The 22,658-nt window shown below is 45.1% G+C and overlaps 1 protein-coding gene across 1 annotated transcript in view; it reads right to left on the bottom strand.

Moving 5' to 3' along the window:
* Positions 1 to 6,376: 6,376 nt before the first annotated feature.
* LOC115310142 (flavin-containing monooxygenase 5-like) overlaps positions 6,377 to 22,658 on the bottom strand; it is a 130,287-nt gene continuing 114,005 nt past the window's right edge. The window contains exons 3-5 of the mRNA XM_040206517.1: positions 12,938 to 13,264; positions 12,122 to 12,322; positions 6,377 to 6,820 (exon numbers count right to left, since the gene is read on the bottom strand). Of these exons, the coding sequence (XP_040062451.1) occupies positions 6,377 to 6,820; positions 12,122 to 12,322; positions 12,938 to 13,264 (972 nt within the window). The remainder of the gene's footprint in view (positions 6,821 to 12,121; positions 12,323 to 12,937; positions 13,265 to 22,658) is intronic.

Genomic DNA, 22,658 nt, shown 5'->3' with positions numbered 1-22,658 from the left:
CTTTGAAACACTTGATCGCTCCAGTAAAATGTTTATCCCATGTGAATCAAACAATATGTCTTCCATGGGCGCTACTCCACCCCAAACAGGCCTTTCAGTTCGGACATTATCTGCCACTGGTAACGAAAATACGGAGCTGAAATAGCTGTTGAAACATTCCGCTTTATCAATAGGTTTGTTAATGATATTGTCACTATCTAGAAGAGTAGGAACCGATACGTTATCTTTTTTATTTTTCTTAATGTACTTCCAAAGTTCTTTCGGATTTTCTTTAACTTTACCCTGAAATGATTCAAAGTAAACACATTTCGCTTCGGCTATTTTAGTTTTTAATTCGCTGGATATTGCTTTCAATTTGTTGAGATTTACAGCAATCGGGTTTTTCTTAAATGCACGATAAGTTCTTTGTTTTCGCTGTGTCAACCTTTCAGTTGTTTTGTAAACCAAGGCTTGCTTTTATTTCGTCTGGTAGTTAGGATCCAAGTAGGGACAAAGCGTTCTTGAAGTTCTAGTATCTTCCTCTTAAAAAATATCCAAAGGTCGCTTACAGTACAAGATTCAGCAAGTGTTTCAAAAACTATAAAGTACGAGTCTAGCGCGTTGCGAATCTCCGCTGTGTTGGCTTTCGCATAATTGTAAATACGTCTAGTACTGCTGTTGTCAATTTTTATGTGCCCTAGATTCATTTCACAAACAACAATGTCATGATCGCTAATACCTGGTATTACTAGGGTAGATTGTAACAGGTCTGGTTCATTTGTGAGAAAAAGATCTAGAACGTGGTTTCCTCGAGTTGGCTGCAACACAGTCTGAGTGAGTGCAAACAAATTCATAAAATTAGACATAACTGCAGCGTGCCCTCGAGCTGCGCCAGAAAAAGCGCCTTGTTGGTTCCAGTCAAAATTAGGGAGATTGAAATCACCACCTATTACAATACAATCAGTTTTTATTGCTTCAGTCATGGTTGTGAATTCTGATAATACCTCAACTGAACTTGCTGGTGGCCGGTAAAAAGAACATACTGATAAGGTTTTTCCGTTACAAAGTCTCAATTGGCACCACACCGCCTCGCACGAGCTTTCAACTTCTATTCTACTTGAAGGAATATTTTGGTCGACCAAGATAAACACACCGCCGCCGTGACAATTTCTGTCTTTTCGATAACACGTAAAATGGTCGGGAAATACCTCGCTATCAGCTATATCCTCGTCCAGCCAGGATTCCGTCCCGATAACAACCGACGGTTTAACAGTTTGTATCAGGCTATTGAAATCTTCAATTTTGTTTTTGATGCTCCCGCAGTTAATTACAACAAAGGAAGCAGTTTTGGGCGAGCCAGTACTCGGTCACTTGAACTGGACTACTTGACTTGTATCATCGTCGAAAACATATTTAACATCATTTAGATACAGAACATCATGCCTGAGTCTAACTCGTGTATCGTCAGTTTTGCGTGATTTGGCGAATTCCCAGAGATGCCGTCGTTTTCTGCGCACTACGTTAGAGAAATCCTCCGATACACTGATACGAGTTCCCTTCAAGTGTTTCGCATTTCCTAGGATAGTTTGCTTTTCTTTGAACGACGCGAAGTTAGCAATTATAGGTCGAGTTTTATCCGCCTGGAATTTGCCAATCCTGTGTGCTCTTTCGATTGTTGTAGGCTTTACGCCAAGTTTTGTCTCGCATATTTCCCGAACCAATGTTTCAGATACAGACCATGTTTCTTGCGCATTTGTATCCGCAACACCGTAAAACACTAGGTTGCATCGCCTACTACGGTTTTCAAGATCGTCAACCTTTGACATGAGCGAATGTGTGATACGCTGCTGGTTTTCGCAGCTCTTTCTACACTCATTCACTACTGACTCCAAGTTTGTCAGCGTTGCAACCTGTGCTTCCAACGATGAGAGCCGTTTTTTTACATCTTCCAAAACCACATTTTGCGTTACTTGATTGGCCTCAATGCCTTGAAGTTGGGCCTTAATTGCTTCTTGTCCATCAAAAATCATCTGTAAAGTTGGCCCGGGACCGGGGTTTAGCTCAACGTCCCCGCACAGCAAGAGCAGTAACAAGTAAAACGAAAGCCGTCGCAACAAAAGAAAACGCCTTCGCACACGCGACATTCGAATCGAGTGCTTTTTGACACTGTTGTAAAGATTTTGGGGTGGAACCGGCAAAGCATATACAGCAAACCGTGCGCCAGGCACTAATCTACTAACCTGCGTAAGCAGTAGGAATTTCGTGAACGGCACCGTCATCGTCGCGCCGGTTCCACGCCCCAACAGCAGACTGGGAGAGTCCGCCTTTTGTAGAGTGTAGACAACCGCGTTGCCACTCCAGTGTTCGTAGAGCGGCAAGTCACATCGGCCGAAATCAGTTGACGCCCTCGTCAGGTTCAGGGAATCGCTATAATCTTGCCCTCCGTCGATCCACCGTGATGTCGCGAGGGATCCTTGGACGATGTTGTTGTCGATGTAGGACTGGTGTTGAGGAACACTGGAAATGACCTGCGTAAGCAGTAGGAATTTCGTGAACGGCACCGTCATCGTCGCGCCGGTTCCACGCCCCAACAGCAGACTGGGAGAGTCCGCCTTTTGTAGAGTGTAGACAGCCGCGTTGCCACTCCAGTGTTCGTAGAGCGGCAAGTCACATCGGCCGAAATCAGTTGACGCCCTCGTCAGGTTCAGGGAATCGCTATAATCTTGCCCTCCGTCGATCCACCGTGATGTCGCGAGGGATCCTTGGACGATGTTGTTGTCGATGTAGGACTGGTGTTGAGGAACACTGGAAATGACCTGCGTAAGCAGTAGGAATTTCGTGAACGGCACCGTCATCGTAGCGCCGGTTCCACGCCGCAAGTGTTTTATCTCTGAAAACAACCCTGTTCCTGCCTTTTTTATCCTCACGCCGTAACATATCTCGTTTATGCCTTTTTAGTAAAATGCATCATCCCACTGCTTTTCTTAAGGCTGCGGTCCCACGGCAGCCATCTTGAACAAGGCATTAGTTCAACCAATAGATGGCGACACGCACCCGTGGGGTGGCCGAAACATTGGTTCACGGTGGGATGGCTCGAGCACCATCACGTTCCCCTCGTGGCCTTGCTCGCGCCGCTGGCAGCTGTGCTCAGATGGCTCAAGTAGCGGCCCAGCAAACGCATGTATGCAAGAATGTCAGGCTGTGTGGCTAGTGGGACTCAAGGATACTCGCGCGCAACGCCACTGGCCAAGAAACTCCTTTGTTGCAGTGTAATTTCGAGGACAAGACCAAGCGTTCTCATTCCATCTCACCTTCGCAAAACCTGATGACGTAGCTGGGCGGTAGCAGTACCGCCCAGTGACGATATTTGAATGCGGCTCATTGATTGGACCCGAGCATTGCGTCGGCACTCGATTTGGGCTCGTGATAATCTTAAGCTCGAGAAGCATTCGGGTAGTGTCCTGTATCCAATCGCTGCAATGACGGCAACAGCCGAACCATGACAATGTCTGGAACGCAGCGCTTGTCCTGTGCTTTGCCAACCCCAGCGCATGGCTATGATCAACATTGGCGGCATATAATCGACTCCAGATCACGTGGCCGCTTGTTCTGGCTGCGAGCTGAGGGGTGAACTCTGCTTTTCTTTATTTTTTTTCTGCTACTTCGATTGCGTCTGGTGAAAAACGAATGGGTATTTCACAGGCCATTAACGTCAGGGACCCGCTCTAAGCGATATTTCCGCAAAATACAAAACTCATGCATTGCCCCTTTAAAGCGATTGTCCGGTCAAATTATCCAAGAAAACATTTAGACCTCATTGCCAATGGCTGCAGAACCATCTTAAACGATGAATCTGATTCTATTTGCCTCCCTGGACCAGTGATTGTGGAACAAACAGTTACGGCGCAAAGGAGCTGGTGAAGGTTTCACATAATTTAAGACGAACCCCCGAGACTGGGGAAAAGACGAAGGACAACACAACACACAAAGTCTCAAAAACAGCTGAATTTTATCTCACAGAAGTTCGTGTTCATATAGGGTTTCGCTGACCCCCCAAACCAAACCGAAAAGGATAAAAAGAAAAAAAGTGAGAACGCTCTTTACACGAACGCATAAGAACTAAAAGTACTTGGCGGAAAGCCGAAACAAGTAATGCAAAAGGTTCGGTTGAACCTTGATCATTTAACTCCAACATTCAGGTAAAACACACAAAAAAAGAGAACTACCAACTACAATTTCCCTGAAAAAAACCAACAGGACCGTTGCCAAAAACCTCGAACATCAAAACACTCAAACAAATACAAAACAAAAGAAGGGACCTAAAAAGATAGGCGTCCAGGGCTAACAGGCATTTAAAACCAAGCGTGCATCAACGGCCTTTCTTCTTCCACCTTTAGAGCAGCGGAGGCTCTGACGTAACATAACGCAAAGACAGCGCCGAACTGAAGCGCCCTTCGAATTTTGTCCTCCGCGTAAGCGCTACGACGTGGTTCACCCTCGTTGCTGTGCTAAACTGTTTTTGTGAATGAAAGGTGTCTCTCGTTGTGCGGTTTTCATGCGCCAGACTGCTCCGCGAGATTTACAGTGCTGAGTAAAGTAGAACGCTGCGATGCATCGGGAGCACTGTGTTCCCACGGAGTAATGAGGTGCAGGACCCGACAATTGCAAGCCTCGTGTGACGTCACAAAAGGAACGGGAGTGGAGCCATTGATACTTTCGAAATTTTGCATGGAGTTTCGCATAATTATCCGTCATTGATCACTCGGAATTGGGGTGTAGCTTAATAAAATAAAAATGACCTATGTTAATCATTAGTCTCCTTCCAGAAAACCTTCACTATATGTTAAGAAATTCAAGTTTTTACAGGACAATCAATTTAAGGGTGAACGGAGGACAGTCGGTCATTCAAAGCTCACTGACTCTGCCCCGAAATATGAGTGCAGCGTAAAAAGACACTACAAAAGAGGAGACTGATTTTTCATTGTCAGAAAGCCAACCAGACCAGTGGCACCCACCACGTCTTCGATCGACAAGGTGCTCAAGCTGCCCGGTCACAAGCTCGACCGCAAGCTGGGAGATACCAAGGACCACTTTCGCGAAGACCGCCACCCGGCCACCACCGTCGGATCGTCTGCAAACTTGCCAAGCAAGGAGCCCTCGTGAGGCAGTCCAATCTGGCCTGCTAGAGGTCAGCAGCCCATGGCGGCCCCGCCAAGACCACTGTTGCGATGAACGCCGCTGGGCCTGACGCTCCTCTTCGTCTTCTTCATCAACCCATCATCATCGTCATCATTCACAGCATTCATTTATACTATACAATTTATTCGTCATTAGAAGCGGCGCCGCACGCCGTCAGGGCATGGGGGATTTGCCTTTCTGTGGCGCAGCGGCTTTCCTGAGCTAAAGAAGATATATCATATCATATATCATATCATGTTATATTGAGCAATAGATTCTCCAATTAAGGTCGGTTGCAGCGCCCGATATCTATCGTCAGCATACCGACTCACGGGGGACTTGAGACATGAAGCAGTGTTCCAGGTTGGAGGCGCTGATTCTCGTTGCATATAAGACACGCTGTACTGTCCTGCCGCGTTTTTAACTTTCGGTCAACAAGGGAGCAGCAGCAGCGACAGGATAACAAAAATGATTTGGCAAATTTTCTCACCGATTCAATACGGCGAACGCAAGAAAACAAACTATTTTTTTATTACTAGAGAACGAAATAATGTTGAAATTACGTGCGGTGCATTAACAAATAAAAAGTGGGCATAAAAAAAAAGCCCCCTAGGGGAGTGAAAGCCACGACTGTGCGCACCGCAAAGGGACGCACAGGATCTCTAGACTACCGCATCAAGTATTTTCTATTTTTTGCCGGTCACCACTCTACCAGTGTTCTAGACCCCGGAGGTATACAAACATTTTCAGCAAATGTAAACTTAGGACATTTTTCCTATTTTTTTTTTGTTGCAATCTTTTTCGGTAATACCTTTATTGTGCATCCTTCCTCAAGTACGCAAAGAAAATTTATTTTACTGATATCTGCAGCTTTTTCATCGCATTGTTGAGAGGAGAGATATTACATTTTTGCTGAACGAAGCGAAGACTCATTTCGCGCACGCCGTTTGGCGATGGTAATAAAATACGACAGGTCGGTGAGGCAAAAGTGTAACCTGTAGCTCTCTACTTTTTAAATCAATAATGCAGATCGCATTTTTTTTTCATATTTAATAAAATATAATACCTCGGAGAGCCCTCACTTTCTTCTAAAACATTTCATGGGCTACAGAGAGTCATTACGCGTGCTCCAGCATGTCGACGCACGACTGATAAATTGGTGTCTTCGACCACTGAGAACACTTGAGGTTATCTTCCAACACAACACCTATTCGATGCTCTAGTTATAAACGAAGAATGCGATAAAAAGAACAATCACGGACAGGAATATGTAAAACCTCGAGAAGCCGCGCTTCTCTGTTTGGAAGCTCGTGCAGTCGCTATTTAGCGGATAGAGCATTCTCATTTGGGATCCCAAGACGGCATCTCGTGCTCCAGTCCATGAATGAGGGCCTTCGAGTCTGAATTGGTAGGGTACACAAGGCCCCAGTAGGGCACGGAACAGCTTGTGGTCGGTGAAGAAGTACTTGAGCATCTTGGGACTGGCGCCTATCTTGTCCGCTAGATCATCCGTGTACGCCATCCAATCCACGCATAGGGTGGTATCGTACGAGTTTCCATAACGACGTCGCAGTGCAGCTCTTTCTCTTGCAATGTCCTTGTACATTTCGGGATGCGGAGGAAGCTTGCACTTGCCAGCGAGCAGCTGTGCCACCCATCGGGCCTGCGGGGAAATAAAAGCGGAGTAAAAAATTAGAAGCTTTGTTACGCGACACATGCAAATGTGTGCTTCAGAGCTGTGAAGTGTTCGACAAATATTCATGTAAATTATAGATGGACCTTCCCACGAGTGAACCGTTATGACTTGAAGTTTGAACAAGTGGCACCCGGATTGTTAGCTTGTCAAGAGCTTCACAGTTTCACTAAAACACAAAGTTTACCGTAAAATCCCGAGAGATTGCCCAACAATGAAAAATAACTCACCCCTATTTTTGACCCGATTTGCTATTTCTTTAAAAATACCAAAATATAGTCTACATATGGTAATTGCAGGGCCCTGGCCAATGGTGACCTCGGCAGAAGTGGTGTTCTTTAGCCAAAGCTGGAGATAAGCGAAATTGCATACTGGAAAGAACATTTGTGTTTGGTTCATCGCCCCTCCCCTCGATTACAAGTTCCGGGCCCAAATCTAAAACTAATTTTTTTCAACTTTGTTAGCTAGCCCACTGGTTGCTTTAAATCGATTGACTTTCGATTTTAGGTGGACTATTTCTAGAGATTTTGCGGTAAACGTATTTTCAGCTTTTTTGACGGACGAAGTGCCACGTCAGTGAACTTTCGCGCCGTTCTAAATATGGGAGTGGGCAGCTCTGCTTAGACTAGCGACAAAAAGAAACGTAGCAGTGATATCCTCCAGGTCATGTCCCAATTGAGATTGAATAAAATTGTAGCCTCTCAACTCGCTTGTTAATATAAGTGCTGCAATTCTTATATGATTCCTCTTTTTACTGTTGTTGGAATTCCTACACGTTCATGGTGGAATGGCCACTTTTCCTTCCAACTGAAGGAAGCGCGAAACCACTTTATGCGATTCTGCGACAGTCTATTTATCGTCATAACCCAATCTATAGGCTCTAAGCATCCAAAAGTACAAACACTACATTCATGCGTGGTTATTTTTGTTTTTAATAAAAGCGTTATGTAACATTGCTTACATCAAAGTTATCGCAGACGCCAGGGGGCACCGTCGGACGAGCAGAAACCGTACTCGTCCAACAACGCCCTCCGGTGTCTTCGAGAAAGAGCATGGCGGCCACCAAGCACTCTTTCCCGTCATGGTCCTCGCTGGACCACTTTGTACAGAATTCTGAGCCTCGACAGGATGCACTTAAAACACCTGAGTGGGTTTGGGAGAAAAGTCCGAACTTCACTTCTCGAGTAAGAAACATTGATGTGTGAAGGTGGTTTAAGTGTTTGGAAGACACATACTGCCGAGTGCATGAGAGAGAAGAAACACTTTTCTCTGCATCCAGATTTTTCGTGTTTATTCGTACCCCGAGTGTAAAAGATAAGGAAGCCAGAATGACCTTGCTTAGTCAGTCTAGCCTGGCTAACTCCCAAACACTATAGAGGTCGAATGTTCGAGATGACGAGTGTAGTAGATAAGAAGCCGAGCGCGGAATCTCCGATTGATTCTCGCGATAGCCAGCTGTGACGCCGACGTACCGTCGCTCGCTGCTGCCGCCGTCAACGCTCGCAGCTGCGTTCATAGAGTTCAATAGGATGGCGGCATATCTATGTCCCGCTCAGCCCGTGGATTAACCTTTCATTCCCCCTTTCGGTCGAAGAAAAGTGCCTAATGCGGCTTACGAGAACCTTGAAAGCACTTGTATCTGAGCAGAAAAAAAAAACATATAAAAAAGACGAAATTAGGAAAGGCGCGCACACTGCAGAAAAACGAAAGCAGGCCGAGAAGCGGCGCGATGCCATCAGACCTGAGAGTTTCACCTCACATCATTCTACGAGATTTGAAAGGTACGTTCCATTTTGAAAACATAGAAGTGCAAACAGTAATGACGGAGATTGGGAGGTTTCAACAAGCCTAACTTATCTACCCTGTAGAACAAGTTCTTCGAATGAAGAAAAAAAAATTAATGTATACTTATTCACGTGCTCGGAGGGTCGTCGCTTTGATATGTTTTTCCCCAGAAGTGCTCTATTAAGAGGGCTAGTGCAACGATCTTCAATTGGAATATTATTCACTTTAAACAAGATTACTGGCCCTAGTGGAAGTCAAGGATACTCGCACGTAACACCCCTGGCCAAGAAACTCCTTTGTTGCGGTGTAATAGACCCTTCTCAAAAGTCCGCGTCAACGCCTGTCCGCCTTTGATTGCTCACCTACTCGAGTGGACGCCAGCCTTCGGTGTCCACTCGACTTGCCTCGTATTGGACTCGAGGACTGCGTCAGTGTTCGGCGAGGTCTGGGATCCAATCACGCACTTCGTGTCCAAGCAATGGCGACCACCAATGTTGCCGGACGTACTTTTGAAAAGACTCTACTCCAAGGCCAAAAGCGAGCGTTTTCATTCACATCCTTTGGCAAACTTGATGACGTAACTGGGGCATTGCGGTGACAATAGTTGAATGCGGCTAATTAATTGGACCCGAGCATTGCGTGGGCACTCGATTTAGGTTCGCGATAGTCAATTGCTCAAGAGGCCTACGGGTAGTGGCCCGCGTCAAATCGCTGCAATGACAACAAAAGCCAAACCATATCAATGTCTAGAACTCAGTGCAGGTTCTGTGCCTTGCCGACCCCAGCGCGGGGCTATGATCAACATTGGCACCATAAAATCGGCTCAAGATAACGTGGCTGCGTTTTTTGGCAGCGAGTTGAGGGGGTGAACGCTGCTCGTTTTTCTTTAATTATTTTTTGAGACTTCGATTGCGTGTGGTGAAAAACGAACCGGTGTTTTACAGGTCATTAACATCAGGGATCATTCTACACGGTATTTTCACAAAGTACAAAAATCATTGCATCGCCCGTTTTAACTCACGTGAAATTTTTAAAATCTCCTATATATGTTCGTTAATCTCACAAGACAACGCCTAAACATTTAAGACAGTTTCGATTTCTGTAGTTTACTAAGTAAACAAACTGAACGTGAAGAAGAACCCCTCACCATATAATGCTATAAATACTATCAATGTATAAGTTTTGCTTAACTGTATTTCGGATTCGAGAACAAATAAAAGCTGTGATCATGTTAAAAAAATACCTAATATCTAAATGAAAAACGAAATGACAGAGATAGGCGTCGTGGAATTAAGGTTCAAATATATCTTCTTTTTAAAGCTTAATCTGACAAAACGATATATGTCAAAAATTATTTTTACATTTATAAGAGCAGATAAAACTCTTTTCGTAAAGAATATGTATTTTCTTAAAACGACGCAGAATTTTCTACTTTTAGCTTTTGTTCTGACGTTTAGAGTCTTCTTTCTTTTATATAAACAAAATATAAATTAACAATATTCGACTTTTTACATAGGTTTAGATAAAAGCTTTTCTTTAATATATTATGATGCATTAAAATTAAATAATAGTACATCGAAAGCTAGCTCAATTAAAAGATGGGCAGTTATGGTCAATTGTGAATGATTCAAGAATATTTATTTTAGGAACTCAAATTTACGTAAAACAAACTCTTAGAGAACTTTGACCTTTATATATATAGTATTAAAGCAGCAAAAAAGCTATCATTATTGTTAAAAAGATCATCCAAAATTTGCGAGACTACAAAATATATCACTAATGAAAACTGCGAAAATCGCAATACCTACTTTTTGCCCTTTCGGAGCCCAAACTCAAGAACAAAAATATTCATGTAGTTCTAATTTGCCGTTTTGTTTAGTCGCACATTTTCCACCAACATGCATTTTTCCAAAATGTTTTGAAAACCCATCATTTTTTCTTGCACGATTTCAGGTGAAATCACCCATCATGTATGAAGCAGCGTTACGATGGAACTTTTCTTGTACAAAATAATGTTTTGTAATCAGAATGACATCAGGCGTCTATAAGATGCGGTTGGCCTAAGCGAGTCCTGGCCTTTCTGGTGTTCAATAAGGGCACGCGTTTCAAAGTCTGTTCTTTACTGAAGGGTCATACACGCGGTATTGATGACAATGAGGAAAGTGTCGTCCGTTTCACTTTCTTCTGTAACAGGGTAAACAGGAGCACGAGAAAGACAGTCCGAGTCGTTGTTTTTGTACCGGCGTGTGCACGACGGCAGTGTGAAATTCTTGAGGATTCAGGCTTCAGCGCGCAAGACGGCTGGAAGGGTCTTTGAGGCTAGCCGTCCAGCATAGTGAATGCTGATCACTGACTATCTTGAAAAGCCTTCCGTAGACGTAAAGGCGAAACTTTACATTGGCCCAAACAAATGCAATACACTTATTTTTCTCAGTTCTCTCTCCTGGACAACGTATGCGATTTCTTGTTTGGTACCGTCTTGCCACTGGACTAAAACGGCTCGGAACCGAACGTTCCAGGCATCAGTGTAGATTCCGGTCTCAGCAAGTTCATCGTAATGTGCAAGAACTAGTGACGACTGGAGGCGACTCGGAGCAATTGGAAAGCATTCAGCTGCTCTTCCGTCCACGTAACTGAAACATCCTCCCGCGTCTGTCGAGGGAGCGCTTCGGCGATTGGGGAAAATTACTTCACAAAGGGTCTATAATAAGCATACAGTCCTATAAACTGTCCTGCGGCTTTCTTCACTCTAAAAAAAGCTCGTGCGTCTACTTTCCCGCACAACACTCCGAGAGCCAATCACCGCAACTTACGGAGGCAGCTCAGCGAATGACGATGCTGAAACATATGTTAAACCGAAAAACGCAGTCTTAGTTGTGACATCAAGCAAAGCAAACATGACGTTTTTCATTGCTTAATGTAGCAATATGTAGCCGCGTCGACCCCTAGATGAGCGAAGACGATAAGATCCGCCACCTATTCAAAGTGCTCTCACAAGAACTATTTTCCATCGTAGCCTCCAAGTCTCCACCGACCGTGGCTCAAATTGTCCCTGAATCTAGGAAGTACGAAGAGCTCGACAACAAGCGAATACTCAAGAGGCCGTTCGAGCGCCTTCCTGAGGTGTCTCGTGCTTCCCACACCGACACGAACGTTCCGAACCTGACACGTACGTGCCTCTATTTATTTTATGAGTGACAAGTGTCAAGTGACAGGAGATATTCGCTTCGATGCACTGAAAAATTTCGCTTAGTGATTTAGATAATACAGTGGTACTGGTAGTACATTTCATTATTTTGTCTCTAAGGAAACAAAGTAAGTTTAAAACAATCATAATGTGCGTAGTGATTAACAGATTTAGAGAGAACAATCTGCACCACGAATTATCTTCGCTATGGTCCCTCTTGTTTGCTTTTAAGGGAACAGACGCGAAAACGCTTCACACATATCTGAAAACGACTAAAAAGTTCATCAAAAAGCACACACCTGCAGTTCAATTTGGGGGAGTGGAGATCCATAGCCCATCACAAGTCCAATGATAGCCAGGGTCGGGCGCTTCAAGCCGGGCGGGAACACGTGCTTGTAAAGTTGTACCTGCTTGTCCACAACCGGCATCACGTCCTCGGAGAGCATGGGGAACTTGATCTTGTAACCCGTGGCCAGAATGACGGCGTCCAACTTTGTCGCCTGTGCACGTGTGTTTATACTTGTCTTAAAGATCTCACCCCACTAAGCTCATAGTACTCGCATTTACCGAGTACTAATTCAAATAATATTATGTAGACGGTCATTTGTCTGACTGAGTTGCATTTCTCCTTATTTTATTGCAGGATAGTGTATCAAACTTTTAATACACCGTTTTGTCTAAATAATGCAATGCAGAAAAACTTTGTGTTTCTAATCTGTATAGTATCCAAAAATGCTGCAATAAGAAACATGTTTTCGACAGATTATTTCATATCTTTTTAGTACAATCACCACAAAAGATCTTAGCACTACATAAATTTATTTAGTCAGACCAGAAATGGCACGCTTTTATATGCCATTTTATCCTTTTTCTCTCGACCATCTACCGACTGCAATAGGCAGACTTACTTTGCTACGAAAATATGGTTTTGTCCCCCCCCCCCCCCCCCCCCAAATGCTCTCCTGGAGAAATTATGGTCTAAGTTTTGGCATCAGAGTAATATAGTTAAAAATATTGACAGCAATCTTCAATGGCCTGCCGGTACAAGTCTGCCTCTAGTTTGATGCTGTTCAGCGGAAGCGTTTAATGCGCATCAGTGTCAGGTTGGACCTTACCTCCTTGTCATTCTCAAAAAGGATGCCGTCCTCCGCAAACTCGACAACGTTTCTCTTAAGGATGACGATGCCACTCAAGATCAAGGATGGCAGAAAGTCGCTCACGCCAACACGCTGGCTGTTGACGCGGTTCTTGGGTCGGAGCCCGTAGGCCTCGTGGTTGAAGTAGTTAGTGAACCGAGATTCCGGTTTTTCGAGGTTCATGAACGTAGGCACCAGTCGTGTCTTCAAGTCCATCGCTCTTGTCAATAAAGCTGCGTCATTCGGCATGCCGTTTGGCCCAAGCCTCCTGAACATCCAAACTCCCCCCCTTGATGACAGGTAGACCTGCGGCAGAAGAAAATTTTTTTGAAACAATGACCAACAGGCACTGTTTATTGGTTATTACGCTAAATCGCTAGGTTTTCTTCCGCAACCGCTAAAACGCACACGAACTCACATAGGAAAGAATGTTCGCCACGTTTACGTTAAATAGTGATCGAGATTCTGTGACGTCTGATTTATAGTGCCGTTCCCTAATACACCCAAACACATCCCCATGCTGAGTCAAACACTCCTCACAGTCGCACCTTTTTCAGAAAGAGCGAAAAGGTGTGAGAGATGATAAAAACACCGAAGCACAATAACATCAGTTATCGAAAATATCCTACAAAAAAAGTAAACATTTTTTTTACATATCCCCATCACCGGAGTCCCACCGGGGATTGCAACACATCCCGGCATGCGTTGCAATGAGTGACGTGGGCATTCACTTTTCAGTAAACGGTGAAGAGCTTCATCAGTATGCAGTGAAGAGCTGCAATGAGTTTTCGGACAGCCTTGCAGAGGGATGACTTCGACGATCAAAAGAAAGGTGTTGTATGATGCAGATTTTCTGTATAGCAAAGTACTTTGTTGGCGAAAGTTCTAAGGCAATGGAGGGCAAATCTTAATCAAGATTATCCGTTGCTCGTGTACCACGTAGGCTAGAACACAATACTTGTAGCTTGGCGAGATCTGGGCGCGAGGTCAGGGTTCACAAACAAAAGAAAACGGTAATCCAGCATGCTAGGTCTTTGGACGAAAACAAATTATCATGTGAGTAGCACGTACTCTTGTAGTATTCACTGCGTTCTGGTGAAGATTCTGAATGGGCGTCGCCTTTACTAACCATGCCACATCTCACTGGGATTTTGCCTAAACAGAGCTAGCAATAATGAACCTGATAACCCCCCCCCCCCCGTTTTTCACCGAAACTCCTTGGTCACCGTAACCCCGGAATTTCTATTTATTCAATTATAAATCCCTCGGGCATAAAAATGAAATGGCGTGACCTGACCGATATCAGCAAGGCGAAGTTAAGATGGTACCATGAAACATTTCATCATCTTGCGAAAGTGAGCTAGAATAAAGCAGTTTGAATTTCACTTGTACAAGAGGGCCCTGAAAGCATCGGCTGCAAGCGGCTTAGAAAACTTTCAGGACTAAATGACTCAAGAACAAGGAAATCAGAGTCTCTCTTCTTGATGTTCCTGGATTCAAAATTCTCTCGTGACCTTCTGTCGCTCTGGATGTGGGAAAGCTTAATCACCTTCCTGTCGTTCTAATTTGCTTTGTTACGGGAATCGCCAGCACTCTCTACACAAGTTGGCTATGGCGAGATGAAAAGAACGCAAGCGCTAGGCAATTGGTTCATGTCAGCATTAAAGGGGGCGGTGATCTGCACAACATTCGATGAGGGATCGAAACTTTTTAGATACATTATGCCTAAAATTAGTGCCGCTAAACTTTCCATTGCGTAATTAATAGCTAAATGTGCTGTTGAATGTTCGGTGCTTTCAGTTTTGTTTGTTTCCCTTATGAGAGGCATATGAATTAAAAATGCAAGCTCGAATCAAAATAAAGCTGCAAAATAGTGGTGAAAAGGTTAACGTCGAATTAAATTTAGATTACTAAAATATGTAGTATGAATAAAAGAAAACTAAACAAAATGCACAGTCACGATTACAGCACCTGTCTGCTTATACCTCAAAGACCGCGTGCAACCGAATTCCGGTGAAGTATTAAAAGTGACCCCATAAATCGGCCTGGTGCCGTACCTACAGAGTAATAGAGTGTCACGTAGGGTGGCCACTCACCTAGACCCCAGCGGCTCACTCAACTTCCTGCGCATCTAGTGGCTGTTGTGAAGTTGGACTCGGCTAGGGGTGTGTCGGAATTTTGTCGAATATCGACTTTGACGTCGAACTTTAACTTTCGAGTAGTTCACCGAACCTTTGACGAAAGTTCTAAGAAGTTGGAATTATGGGTAATGTTGTCCGGCTTCTACACGAATATTTTGAATTTCGGGAAGCAAATAATGTAGAAAGTAGTTTATTTTAAATGTTATAATATGGTTACCGATGTCTACAGCATATAAAAGCGAAAATATGCGCCTTTCATTTTTTCCTTAGTAGTGCGAACCAGTGATGCCTATACACCCAACACATACTGCATTTTTCCTCCCTCCATGCTGTTTTGTTTTGTGTGTTTTTTCTTAATTTTCGCGCATGCGCACGCAAGTTCAACTTCAATCAAACCCTTGTCGAACATGACTTGAAAGTTTGAAAATGTAGGCCTCTATCGAACTTGAGCCTGGCCAACTTCGCGAAATTTCTAGTCTCGTCTTCCTTGGGCGCCTCGGGTGGAACCAGTAGAAGAAAGGGAGACAGCAGAAAAGAAAGGCGAACCGACCGCTGGACTACTAACTGTTTTATTTCACCTTCCTCTTCTTCTATTAGTTTATTTCCATTCTTCCTTTTTGCCTCTGCCTTTTTCTTGTTTTTTCCCATTGCTTTTATTTTTTGTTGTTGGTTTTATTCAACTTACCACAAAGAGGGCCGTTTAGAAAAAGTTTTTCTATGGCTTGCAAGGTGACTGAAGGGGTGTGTTCTATTTTAGAAAAAAACAGGCAGGCAGGAACTGTGACTTAGTCACATTGCGTGACGTCCATTCTTTATTATATCCCTTCGTGCTCCTCTTTTCCGTCAGTTTCTGTTCCCACTTCGTCCTCGGCCAACATGACATACCCCGCACCCCCTCATACCCCCACCCCCTCGCAAAAAGCCTGCTATGGAAAGTCAGGAGGCAGTGTCAGGAGAGTCAGGAGGCCGTGCGTTCCTCTTGGGTCTGGACCTGACGGAGTATTCGGTAATTGGCCCCTTTGCTGCAGTACCGTAATCTGTTGAGCAACCGTTCTAGTTAACTTCGAGGCGTTCGAACAGTGTCCGTCTCCTGTTTGTAACGTTTTGGATCTGAGTGCTTTTTCTATTCTGACTGGGGCACTGAACGATGGAGTGCCCTTTGTCGTATGTCCTGGTAGTCGGACGCGCACGTAGTCCCTCCCTTGTACTTCGGAGTATTGATCGCCCTGCGTTTGCCACCATATTTTTTGAAGTTTCTTTGGTATCTTTCCACCCTGCTACAAAGGTCCTCTATTGCCTCCCTAACATTTTGTGCAATTTCTGGATGGGGTAGTCCCATTATGTCGGTTTATGTGCGCATTGGGCGTCCCTGTAACAGCACTGACGGGACGGATTAGTTGCTGCTTGTGGTGTACAGCGGTAAACTCCCAGGAAGTCCACCAGGTCAAGCTGTATGTTGCCCTTCTCCAACAAAATGCTTTGGTGCAATCCTTGAGCACTCTGTTAAAGCGTTCCACTTGTCCATTTGCCTGTAGATAATAGATAGATAATGTTGCGTGCGTGATGCCTCTGTCTTGAATAAATGCCTTAAACTCTACTGATACGGATTGTGAACCGCAGTCCGACACCAGAACTTCCAGGTAACCTTCCCTGCTGAAGACTTTTTGCAGGAAGCTGATTACTGCATCAGTTTTTGGGTGTTAGTAGAACCCAACCTCTGGCCACTGGCTGTCAAAAGTCAAATTTGGGGGTTTTACGGGCTAAACCAACGACGGGCATCTGGCACGCCCCAGCGGACGACTGAGGATTAGTTTGGACCACCTGGGGATTTTTTTGACGTGCAACCGAAAGCTCAGTTACACGGCGCCTCCTCCGCAATAAGCCTCCTTCAGATTGCGGGCACCTCGGCCGGGATTCGAACCCGCCACATGGGGATCCGTAGGCCAGCGCTCTCGCCTCGGAGCCACCGAGGCGGCTTGGCCCACTGGCTTTAATAATCTACAACGGTGATGGCGCATCGGCAGTTTCTAGGAAAACGTGACGAAATCCAACGAAATCAATTCCGATCTGCTTCCACGCATCCTCGGGGTTGCGAGCTGGTTTCATCTGAGCCGGTGCTATTTTTGCTGTTTTGTCATGTTGCTGACAGGCACTCCAGTTGGTCATGTAAGCATTGTTGGGTTTAATGCCGCTCTTTTGTAAGCGTGTCAGGACTTGCTCTAGATTCTCGTAATGTTCTTTTTGTTATATTCTTGCAACGAGAATATCATCTGAGTAGTTGACGGTGCCACGGCATCTCTTCAGCACTGTCGAGAGCCTCTTCTGAAAAGCTGCTGCTGCCAAAGCTAGGCCGAAGCAAACTTTCTTGCATCGAAAAAGTCCATCCTTGGTTATGAACCCCGATAAATCTCTGCTCTCTCCGGCCAATTCCATTTGATGATAGGCCGATGAGAGGCCAAGCTTGGAGAATACTGTAATCCCAGTCAGTTGATGAAACATTTCACTGGATGAGGAAGTGGATGACTGTGAATGACAATTGCCTGATTTGGTTTTCGTATGTCCGCGCAGAGTCAAATTTCCCCGTTTTCTTCCCGGCCATAATGATTGGAGAAGCCCATTCCGAGGCGTCGATGTTCTCGATCACGCTTGTTACCTCTAACTTTAGTAATCAATGAAATACCTTGTCTCGTGCTGTCAGTGGAAGACGACGAAGTTTTTGTTGCACCGGCTGAACAGTGGTTCGTGTTTTGAATCCGTGGACAAAGTCCTTCACGAGTTCGAAATCATCTGAAGAGAGTTGTGACAACTTCTTTTTATACTGCTGAGGATTTTTTTCATTTCCCGTGGATAGTTGGTGGGACGGATGTTTTTCGATGTCTACTGTTATCTGCATGCCTCGAAGGATGTGTAAATCAGCCAATGGTTTGCCTCATATGACATGGAATGTGCAGGCGGTTTGTCTTGCACTAAACGGTACTTCTGTCTTGAACATGCCCTCTACCTGGATCAACCCATTGGAATAATTCTTAATTTTCGGGTTAGAATGCTCGAGCTTGATGTGTCGAAATTGTGTAGTGTATGTTGCCGAAAATATGATAGAAAGTGGCAATCCTGTGTCCACTTGCAACTTGGCCGGTACGCCAGTAATGACCGCCTCGCAGTACAAGGTGTTCGGAAGTCCCTTAATGTTCATCAGCCCTTTGGCTTTCATGGAAGACGTGGTCTTCGCTCTGGTTGATTTTCTGCATACCGCATTTCTCGCATATCTATGTTTACACTGGGCATGAAGTATTGTCAGCTAAGTGAGCCGAAGATTCGCATCTGCAGAACTTCTGACCTTGTATTGGAGAATTCGCAGTAGTTCTTGTAAGAGCTGCAACCTCAGAAGGGCTTGAGAGTTTCTTATTTTCGTTGAATAGCTTAGACTCGCGCAGAGCGTGTTCCACTTGTCTAGCAATGACGAGTGCTGGGCCCAGTGTTAATTCTTGTTCAGGCAAAAGCCGCTTTCGCACTTTCTTGCTGCTGGCTTTCCCTGCTAGCTGGTCGTGTATTAAATCATCCCCGAGTTCTCCAAACTTGCATGTCTTGGCCAGGCTCCGTAATGTCGCGACATACTCTTCGACCGCTTCTCCCGGTAGTTGTTCCCTTTGACGGAAACGATAGCGTTCGACAGTCTTGATGACGATTGGCGCGAAGAATTTGCTCAGAGTACGTACTGTGTCTCCGAATACCTGAGTAGTGGAAGCACTGTCCGCAGAAGTCGATGGTTGAGCGTCTTATGTGGTAGCAGGTAGAGAAGAGAATACTTGCTGACCTTCCACTCCAAGGCAGTTGAGAAGTATTGCCTTCTTCCTGTCGTCTGGGTGGGTAGTCGCTCCGCTCGCCACCATGAAATGCTCCCAACAGTGGGTACCATTCTACCCATTGAATTGTCTGTTCACCTTGAGCCGGTAGAAAAGTCCGTGGCCTTTCTAGCTTCATTGTCGACAGCACCAATTTGTCGCATTTTGGAAGAACAGACAGAAAGGAACTTTAACTTAATCACCCTGCGTGACGTCTATATTTATTCTATCCCTTTTTCTTTCTCCTTTTTTCCGTCAGTCCCCCGTTCCCCCTTCTGCTTCAGCCAACATGACAGCGTGCTCACGCATTTGTCATCGTCGTCTATAGCAAGGGCCTATAAACATCCCCTGCAACCTGATTTTAATAGTGTCTTGCTATATGAACATGGTAGAGATCTGCTTTACGCTGGCATGTCCGACAATGGGCAGCTTAATGTCCTGGTCCTCGCGAGTTTCCTAAGTTTTACTGCAAGCTCGCGAGCTTTGTCGTTAATACATCGACCGGTCTGTCCGATGTAGCAGTACCCACATGTTAGCGGCATGTTATAGATGACTCACTCTTCACACAAAGCGTAAGTGTAACACAAGGCACCGAAGGAAATAGGCTCCATACGAAAAAGAAGCAATCCATACTGCCTTCATTTTCACATGTAGCGTATTTTCTTCGATACGTGATCAAGCCGATTTACGGGGTCACTTTAAAAGCTTCACCCGGATTCGTGGGCTCGTGGATACATTGAACGAATAGCGCCTGTGTAGTAATCTGAAGTAATATTTATAAAAAAAATAACAAAGTAAAAATTATAAACTTGCAATGACGCCATGGAGGCATAAAAGACGAACGGAGCTCGAGCTCCGTCATGAATTCCGTCCATCACCCCACGGGTCGTTCTATATAGACCCTTTTTAAAAATCTATCAAACCAGATGGGTAGCCGCCATTTTGGTGGCAAATATGTATGTGATATGATCCGAATCCTCGCCAAACGCTGACTCAGCACTAGTTTGCGATACAAGCCAAGCCGTGTTCACGCCGAGTGCTGACGCACCTGGCGTCCAATTCACACTCAGAGGACGCGTCCCGACAATGGCGGACTCGCATAATCGGCGCAGCTGCTGCTAGAGGGCGCCCACTTTTGAAAAGGATCTAATCCTGCGATGTCTTGACCGCGGCAAACCCCTTTGTTCCCGCCACCTTCTGTCGGTCATTCAACCGGGCACGGAGCCCCAATGTAGAGACTGGCGAGCCTCGCAGCAGCAGCAGAAATTGTGTGTTAACGCAAAATACCACAGACCAGCACGAATAAAAATGGCGTCACGGACAACTTGACAATGACAAACTTGAGACGCAGCTAAAGGTGTTCAATCACCCACGCGTGGATATAGTCGATTACAGCGTCCGCAGCCTGCTGTTGTGGGCACGCCAGTGGCGGATCCGGGGGCGGGGGGGGGGGGGGGGGGGTGCCCAGGGGGCCCCTCCTATGAAATATCAGCTCCCCCCCCCCCCCCCCCCCTCCCAGCGTTCCCCGGCGATGCTGCGCGGACTGCGCAAAACAGAACCTAGCGTGAAACTTTGATGAATTCATAAAGGTTGTATCCGAGCACAGAAGATTCAAACTTTCAAAAGTTCACAAATTTAACACTTTACAGTCGAACCTCTGAAATACTTGTGTATATGTGTCGTTTCCTGCGTTGAAGCGCATCTGCATCCTCTAGACAACGCGACGTCGAAAAAGAAAACGAGCCTGTTTCCATAGGCTATTGGGCTTCAAAGTAGCGACCTTTACCATAGCCCTCGGGGTGCTTCGGCCGACCTGAGGGGTTCAAAAGGCGCAATCCCAAAGAGAAAAAAAGGACGCCAAAAATAAGCAGATTTGAGCACGACAGAAATATGAAACCCGTTCGCATGCGTCACGGTGATTGTTCTTTGAGGGTGATTACTTTCGTTCGAGCACCCTGTCCAAGGAAGCAGCCTTCGAGCTACCATTAACAGTTCTTAGTGCGAAAGGCTACGGATTACGAACTGCGAAAACCTTCTGTTGCCATTCCCAGTAATTCATTCAGAAAGACAAAAAGAGATGAGTTAGCGTTATTGTGAACAATCTCAACGTTATTGGCTATTCGGGTCCCCGCGTAGAGACATAGCAAAATATGTTTGGCTTAGGCGAAGGTGGTGAAACCTACACCCTATGGCCATACTGATCGCCAACGAGCAGTTGAATTTGATTCCCGGGATTTGTGATTTCCGACCAGGTCTTGCTTGCCCGTTTCGACCTTAGGATACGTCACTTGCAGCTCAGTTAAAATGGTAAGTTTTTTTTTTTTGTTTTTTTTGCCCTTCATTTATTTAGTCCTTGTTTTTTTTTGGTTATATGTTAAACAACCGAGTCAGGCTAAAAGTGCACTCAGGACAGAATTTTGTATAGTATTCAAAATTATTTCGTTGGCCTTACTGTAACACGCATTCTGGTGTAGAGCTTTTTGGCAAATGTTTTTTTTACAATATAGCCGACGCACAAATCTCCTGAGGCATTCTCAAAGTCCGAAATTTATTATAAGGATCCGAAAGAGACGTTGTTGTCTAATTGAACTCGACGACAGGGATCAGAGGTGCCGTCCCACATGAGTCGGGCTCCGTCTTTTTCATTATTACCAAAAAAATTTAGAATTAGCTTCCAATCTCGTTTGATAAAAATTAAAAAAAAAAAAACGTGAAATCCCAAATCGGAGCCGCGCTGAAAAATCTCACACCCAAGATTCACGTGAAAAAAACTTGTATTACAGCTTTATTTTCCTTTCAGCGGGAACACCGCCCAAACTGAACGTCCGCGAGGCTGCTTCTTCCTCCGGACTCCTTGTCACCTTTCTTTCTCTTATCGGCACGGGATTCACGCGTAAAGCTGGAGTAAAAGAATCCAACGCCGTTTCTTCTTAAACAAAAATCCTGATAAACTCCGATTTTTTTTGCGAGTCTGCGTGGTCAACCTCCAGAGCGAGCAACTTAGAGCTTTCATTGCTTCGAGTGCGTCTCCACGCGCCGGTGCTACCTAGCTCATCAGTTTGGTCTGGTTTCGAAGTTTTTAGTATTTTATTTTTCTAAGATTTGGTGGATGCATTTTTGGGGGCTACTTTTTCCCGCAGATTCGGTGTACTTCGGTGACAACTTCGGCTGTCGTTCGAAACAACTGGGCTTATTGTAGATTATGTTGAAGAAAACCGGGCATGTGATTCCTAAACCTCCGTGGGGCATTCGGGTGACCCGAACAATCGAAAGACACGAAAACTGTAGATAAAAATTTTCTTCCCTCAAAGGTTGGTTTCTCTTATTCAAGAACCGATTTTAATGAAACCGACTGGGGGGTCAATTTTTGTTGTTTATCGAGTTTTACAGAAAACACTAAACCATAGTCTTAGATCATGCGAAGTCGCCACAAAGATAAATCAAGTTTTCGTTATCCCCCCCCCCCCTCCCTCCCTCCAAGCGGGAGGTATCGCGATCATGTCTTCAATCACGACACCTGGTGTCGCTGAGCAGGAAAGACCTCTCTCTACTATTTATTCGTGCGTTTAGACAAAGATCCAACACGCTGTGAGGTGTGCAACCAGTGTTCCCTCTCTTCCCCCCTCCATTTTAATATTAGTCCTTCCCCCCTCCTCAGAGGGTGCTCTGGACCCGCCCCTGGGGCGGACATGGCAGAAGAGATTGAATCGGCCAGAC

The sequence above is a fragment of the Ixodes scapularis genome, unplaced genomic scaffold (assembly GCF_016920785.2).
Source record: "Ixodes scapularis isolate PalLabHiFi unplaced genomic scaffold, ASM1692078v2 ptg001583l_1__unscaffolded, whole genome shotgun sequence".
Taxonomy (NCBI): Eukaryota; Metazoa; Arthropoda; class Arachnida; order Ixodida; family Ixodidae; genus Ixodes; species Ixodes scapularis.
Note: the sequence above shows the minus strand (reverse complement) of the source record. Positions and strands in the feature narration are given on the sequence as shown.